We start from the raw sequence: 7,249 nt of genomic DNA, 5'->3' as shown, positions 1-7,249 counted from the left end.
AATCAGGGGCAAATTTGCACCATTTTTTCAGTAACCCGTCCAGCAACTTCGACGTGAAAACGACCCTGAAACAGCAAGATATCAGATAGTTATTATTTTTTTCAGAAAGCTCGGGATGTTAGCTTTCCGGAATGTAAAAAACGGAGCAAAACGGAGCTAAAACGAAGCCGGTATAGTGCTGAAAAACGGGTTTGAACATGTCTACCTATTTGAGGAACGTATTTCACGGTATTACCTCCATTTTTCCAACTCCCAACTCAGCCATTTTCTTTCTTCAACTTATGGAAAGGTAATGGGATCATGTGTGAGAAATTTAAGAGCCACTAACATGAGATTTGTTGCTCAAAATCCTATAAATAGAGCTCAACTCTTTCATTCCAATCCCCAGTCAAAATCAATCAAACACAGAACAACTCAATTTGTCTCTCAAATCTCTTGCCAAAATCGGCCATTTTATCAATCCTTAGGTTCGTAGAAATCGTTCTTTAGCATCTAATTAGTTTAAACAAACTCTCAATTTCCAGATTTCGTTCTTCAATCTCTAGTTCCTCAGAAAAGCTTCCAATTTTCAGAAACTTCAAATCCAAAATTCTCTTAGATTACTCAATCAATTCTCAAATCGTTTTTTGCAAACTCTTAGTTAGGTCATTTAGATCATTACCCAAATCTCGATTCGAGCTCTCTTAGCCTAAATCAAATTTCACCATTGTCATTTTCCTCCGAGCTTTAAACATTTTTTGTGAAACCGAGATCACTTAAACCTCATTTTCGAGCAATTCTCAGTTTACACACCTATTCTAAATCATGTTTAGAAACTTTTTATTGATCTCAATCAATTAAAAAGACCCAGAAACAAGCTTTTCAGTTCTTCGTGATTGAAAAATTCATCAAACAACTTTTCTGGTGAGCCGTTTTTCAAATTTTATTTTGAGTTCGTTAGCTGATCATTTTAGCCCAAATTAATTTTAATCTCTTTATTGACATCAATTCTCGAATTCTCAATTTTTATTTCGTAAAAAACGACCCTTTATAGCCTTCTTAATCGTCCTCAAAACATCATCCACGAAACAGAATTAAGCTTTTGGTTTTTCAACCATCAAACAATTATTCTGTCACCCCATTTTCAATAATTTATTCCGACTCATTTACTCGACCTTTTCCCGAAATTCCAGTTCTAAATCCTTCCCTTGCACACTAACTTTAAATACTAGCCTTCGTTTCGCTATAATCCAACCTCTACGGCTCCCGAAATTGAGCCAGGAAGTCTCAAGAAATCACTAATTTATTAGCTTGGTGGTAAATTTCTGCTTAAGTCCCTAAACTCTCCGAATTGCTTCGAATTTACCCAGAATTATCCGAACAACGCAACAGCCCCCGAGCCGATTTTCCAAAGTTCCAATCCTCAATTTCACGCATCCCAACGATATCAAAGAGATCGGTTTAATTTTATTTCATCCCTTACATATTTGTTTTTATGACTTATTTACATTTCTAGCTTTAAAGTTATTATTTCTTTTTAAGTTGTAATTTTCATGCTTTATTATTATTTGTAATACAACAAACATTGAAAAATATTTACAAAATCAATAAAAATATAAAAGAAAATTAAATTTTTTATATCTTTGTGTTGTTTTATTGCTTTTACTTTTGGTACTTATCTTAAAAATTGTTTTTCCGACTGACCTGTCAAGTAAGGTCGGGGCCCAAGACCGTTATTTTTATTTTCAGTCCTTGTGACGGTCGTCAATCGCTTTTCGTTTAGAAATCAAGTAATTTAGGCGCACTATATTTATTTATTTTATTCAATTACCATTTTATCCTTTGAGAAATAGCTTCTCTGGCACGCCCGCATTATTTTTACCATTTTTAATCCCCGCAAACGCGTATAAAGGTTGAAAATTGGATATTTCGAAAATATCGTCAACAATATGTTATAACTTTTTAAATAAAAAGATTTAAAAAATTTGAAAAATATATTATTAAATTCAAAGACTGCTACGAAAGCTATCTTTGAGTTGCTCATACCGTTTGGTACATACGAAAGATATGAGCATGGAGACAGTTTATTAAACTCTTTCTACTGAATCATTTTTATTTTAGGGGGTTAATAAACTTTTCATTACCTATTTTGTAGATGCTTTAAGGTATCAAAACATAGAAGAAAATTTGTTGTTTCTATTTGAGTAGTTCATTTTTAATAGGTGGATCCTCATAGTTTACAAAATATATTATTTTAATTAAGTAATGACCACTTTTTGTGAGATGGGCATAGAAGGATAAACTAAAATGAGGACGATATATTTTCTTCCTCAAAACAGGGTTCTGGTTTTTGGGAAGTATCAATTTAGGCTCCACATACAAAATAGCACTAATATAGGTTTAACGTTTTTTAAAAAAAGTATTAATTTAAGCTTTGATAACGGAACATGAGACGCCATTCATATTACTCAGTTAAGTTCTGATTTCTCTCTCCATGTACTATTGACGGAACTTAACGGAATAATATGAATGACGTGTCACGTTCTGTTATCGATGTCTAAAATGATACTTTTTTTAAACCTTAAGCCTATATTGATACTATTTTGTTTGTGGAACCTAAATTGATATTTCTCCAAAAACCATAAAGTTTATTTTGATATCTTATCCCTAAAATATATATTATATAAAGGTAAAATTCATTAATCAGCAAGGAGAAATATCCTTAAAAATTACATTTCTAAACCATCTAGTAACAATAAAAGTACAAAAGGATTAATATTGGATGAAGCACGTCCGACAACAATGTAAGTTACTTTGTTCGCTAATCTAGGAACTAACGAGACTGGATAATCTAAAGATTTAGCAAGGAGTATTTTGCAATCATCAATTATGCTACCATATTCGGTGAGATCCGTTCGGCTTAAGTATATCTACATCCATTTCAAACTCGACTTTAGTGAGGTTCTGTGATATAACCCACAAGATACTTCATCGGAAAGCTAGGGCTTCAACCGTCTTAGCATTGAAATTACCTTCCACGATCTAGCTACTACAACCCCTAAAGACACCATTATTATTGTAGATTACTGCACCTAAATCGCAACAGTTCGAAAACGTTGGCCCGTCAATATTGCATTTGTCAAAATCGGAGTTCGGTTTATTCCAACAGAGTCACCTTGGAGCAGCAACAGGTTGAACGCGATCAGTCTTCTGTTTGCAGGCCTTTTTATGAGGGATCCAGTTGAATAAATGTGTGGGGACGTGTAGTGAGAGAAGTCGAGCCAAAGGGGGAACACACCTAAGGAAAGAGATGACAAACTGTGTGAAAACAACGCTCACAAGGTATGTCAAACAGCCACACGACGTGTGGCCCCAAATGAAGCAACAAAGAGTATCATCAAGACACCCACATGACATGTGGATTTCTCACACGGTGTGTGGCCTAAAGATGAAGCTCCTGAAGTTTTCAGATTAACCCATACGACGTGTGGCTTTCTCACACGGTGTGTGACTTTACTTAACTAGCAAGCTCCTGCCTTTTCCAGCTTCCTCTTAATTACAACTTTACCACCCCTTATTTACAAATAAATTCTTGATTCAATTTATATGATGAAATAAATTCCCGATTTCAACAAATTAACCGCTTGCCCCGAAATTGTTTCATAGACCTGGAGAATATCAATAACCTTCATACTCTCCTCCTTTGTAGCACTGGAAAAAAGAAAGTTGTCGTCTACAAAAAATGAATGGGAAACACTCAAAGCCCCATGAAAAATATTGCAACTAGTAATGAGACCTTCAGATTCGACTTTTGTAATTAACCTCGAAATGACCTTTGCACACATAATAAACAGATACGGTGACAAAAGGATCACCTTGATGCAAACCACGCCTCAGAAGTCACAGGACCAACCAATTCCCTATTAACTAAAATCGAATAAGAAATTGTACTAATATAAAACATCATCCACTCAACCCATCATAAAAACTCATGTTCAATATTACCGAATGTAAAAAACCTTAATGAACTCTATCATAAGTCTTACTAATATCAAATTTTAAAGCTACCTCCTTTTTCTCTCCTTTCTAATTCCGTTTCATAAAATGTAATAACTCAAACGCAATTTGCATATTATCAATCAGAGACATGCCGGGAACAAAAGCTGATTGGTTCTCAGAAATCATATTAAGAATGATGGATTTTAACCTTTTCGCTAAAGCTTTGGCAACAAACTGATACAGAACATTACACAACGATATTTGTTAATATTATATAATTAAAGAAACTGAAAAATATATTCATATGTGCAAAATAACAAACGTTTTAAATATTTGGATAGTGGGATACAAAAGATGATATTGTTGATATTAGTGAGATAGTGCATACATAGGAGGCTTAGATCTTAAAGAAAACAAGGAATGACCAGCTAAATGTAATTTCAAAGCGAATTATAGATTAAATTCTAATATATAAAATAATATAAATTTATCTTTAATATTTCCAATCAAAGATTAAGTGCTATTGAAAATTTGAAAAAACTGATTTGACAGTTACCGAACCTTCCAAATAAGTTTATCGATTAATTAAAACAATTTCATAGTTTTTTGTAACTATATTAATAACAACAGTAAATATTTAAATTATTTAAAAAATAGAATTATATATAACAGATTTATTTTTTAATATTTTAATAGAGTTTTTATAATTTTATTAATATACATTGAATATCTTAGTTAAAAAGGAAGTTGTAGAGACAATTAAATACAAATCAAACCTCGTATAAAAAATATTAGTAATTTTAAAAAATGAGGTTGTTTGGAAATATTATAGAATGAAGAACATTATATATATATTAAAAGGTAAGGTAAATCTGAAAGTGGAAAAAGCAAACAAAATTTGAAAAATCGAGAGCCTTATAGAGGCGAACAGGTGGTTGATCAAAGGGACAAGCGAGGCTTCTCTGAAACGCCACGTTTCATTCAGAGTATAATATTAAAAGACAATACGTGTTTTCTCTCATTTCTTCTTCTTCTTCTATTTGAGCTGATCGTCCCTTGTTCAACATGGCTGATCATCAATTAGTTTTAAGTAGCAACAGCAGCAGCGGAAGGGAAAATGAAATAGACATTTACCCTCTCAGTAGCTACTTTTTTGGGACAAAAGATCCTCTTCCTTGCAGGGATGAAACCTTAGCCGATCATCTTCAGAGGATCAAATCTAGGTACCTACTTACTTCTCTTTTTTTTAATTGGATTATTTGCCCAATCGATCTATTATTCTAAGTGATGTTAATTCTGGAACTTAATTAGTTATCAAGCTCATGGGTTCAGGACATCTGTGGAGGCTGTTCTTCTGGTCTGTTTTCTGCTTTTTATTTTAAACACTCTCACTTTTTATGGAGAGATTTTACAGTAAAAGGGTTTTCGATTTGACTAATTTATTATTCATGGAGAGATTTTACAGTATTCAGACGTATAAAAATCATTTTAAATAGCGTTATATGGATATGATTGGTGGAAAAAAAAAATATATATAAATTAATCGACCCTAAAATTTTCGTTTTCTTTTATTATGATAAACTGACTACTTTTTTTAGTAATAGTGTTCAGATATCATATCAGATTGGAAGATAATAATTTGTAAAAGATAAATAAAAATCAGGTAGAGTTGTTCAAACACCCTCATCTGTTGCTTTTGCAATCCAAAAATTCCATCTTTAAGCTTCCTGGTGGCCGCATAACACCTGGCGAATCAGGTACTTACTCTACCTGCTACTTTCTTAATATTAATTAAGTAATTATATATATATAATTTGTAATTGGAGTTTATTAGTTTGCAGATATTGATGGATTGAAACGAAAGCTATCAAAAAAGCTCTCACTAAATGAAAATCAAACTGATTGGGAGGTAATTTCTTCATTACTTTATTTGTTCTTTCTGGTTGTCACAATGATTTTCCCAGTCTGAATTGGTTGAAATGGTTTTATTAAAATAAAATGAAAATTTGAATGATTTTACTGGAAGAAAATGAAGTTACGTATGAATTTCAATTTTAGTGACCAAAGATACAATTTACTTGAAATTAAACAAAATTTCAAATTTTGATAGGTAGGAGATTGCCTTGGAATATGGTGGAGGGCAGAGTTTGAAACTTTATTCTATCCTTATATGCCTCCTAATGTTAAAACACCCAAGGTATATTCTGAAATTGCTCTATTAGTATTACTTGAGAATCACATGTTTTAATTCTTATTATAATAATATAGGAATGCAGAAAAGTGTACCTTGTGAATTTGGGTAAAAGTAGGGACTTTATTGTTCCTAAAAACCTTAAACTGCTAGCAGTTCCTTTATGCCAGATTCATGGAAATCACAAGGTAACATTATCTTTATCATTTCTTAAATAACGTTATATTGCTAAGCATCAATAAATCTGTTTCAATGGTTTTCATTTGGTTGTTGTTCTTAAATTTGTAGACATATGGCCCTATAATATCGGGAGTCCCGCAGCTGCTGTCGAAATTCTCCTTCAACATTATCGATTCTTAGTCGATAACTACTTCTATAGTACTATTCGTGGACTATATACGTTCCGTAGTTATAAAAAAATAATAATATTTTTTTTTATAATATTCTCGGTGTATTCTAGAATTTCACTTCTAAACTAAGTGTCTCGATTATGGATGATCGTGGTTATAGATTAGGTATTTTTAGAGGGTATACTTGAGAAATTTTGATAGATATGTTTGTATATGAACTTTTTCATGTTAAACAGAAATAATGAAAATGTTATATTTACTTCTCTTCTGTCACTTGTTTTATGCTCCAATCTCAATTTTGTAATCAAGTGTTCAATTGTGTCCAGAAATTTGGTAGAAGATGCTATGTCTTTGAAACTGAATCGGTGTTAATTAAAACAAGTTTGATATACGGAATAGGAAATTAGACATGTAATCACATGAACTTAGTCTACATCCATAGCTCAATAACCCATAAATTATTAATAAGCAAGGAGAACTTATAATTCTAAATCCATGGAACTTGATTACATTTTGATCGCTCCTGTTGTTAGTGCAATTTGGATTTTTGTGACGGGCTAGAAATGAAGCGTGTTTTGAAGAGAAGCGTTCCATTTTGTTTAACATGCTTCGTCAGTTTTGGAATTGCATTCGGGAGGCGAATTTATTAAGCCGAGGTTGCATGTTTAATTCTATGACATTCTCAGACAGCTTAATCTTATTGGTCATCCGTCTATTGCTCCACATGTTG

The 7,249-nt window shown here is 32.3% G+C and overlaps 1 protein-coding gene across 1 annotated transcript; it reads left to right on the top strand.

The window, feature by feature from the left end:
* The first annotated feature begins 4,869 nt into the window (after positions 1 to 4,869).
* LOC136203167 (pre-mRNA cleavage factor Im 25 kDa subunit 1) lies at positions 4,870 to 6,778 on the top strand. The gene is made up of 7 exons (XM_065994248.1): positions 4,870 to 5,201; positions 5,290 to 5,335; positions 5,642 to 5,735; positions 5,820 to 5,887; positions 6,089 to 6,175; positions 6,247 to 6,357; positions 6,458 to 6,778. The coding sequence occupies exons 1-7, from the start codon at positions 5,044 to 5,046 to the stop codon at positions 6,527 to 6,529; spliced, it is 636 nt and encodes a 211-aa protein (XP_065850320.1). The 5' UTR covers positions 4,870 to 5,043; the 3' UTR covers positions 6,530 to 6,778.
* The last annotated feature ends 471 nt before the right edge of the window (positions 6,779 to 7,249 follow it).

This window comes from Euphorbia lathyris, chromosome 8, assembly GCF_963576675.1.
Source record: "Euphorbia lathyris chromosome 8, ddEupLath1.1, whole genome shotgun sequence".
NCBI lineage: Eukaryota > Viridiplantae > Streptophyta > Magnoliopsida > Malpighiales > Euphorbiaceae > Euphorbia > Euphorbia lathyris.
Note: the sequence above shows the minus strand (reverse complement) of the source record. Positions and strands in the feature narration are given on the sequence as shown.

Coding starts and splice junctions, on each gene's coding strand:
- LOC136203167 (XM_065994248.1), top strand. CDS start 5,044: ATGGCTGATCATCAATTAGTTTTAAGTAGCAACAGCAGCAGCGGAAGG. Junction 5,336..5,641: donor CTGTGGAGGCTGTTCTTCTG/GTCTGTTTTCTG, acceptor AATAAAAATCAG/GTAGAGTTGTTCAAACACCC. Junction 5,736..5,819: donor CATAACACCTGGCGAATCAG/GTACTTACTCTA, acceptor ATTAGTTTGCAG/ATATTGATGGATTGAAACGA.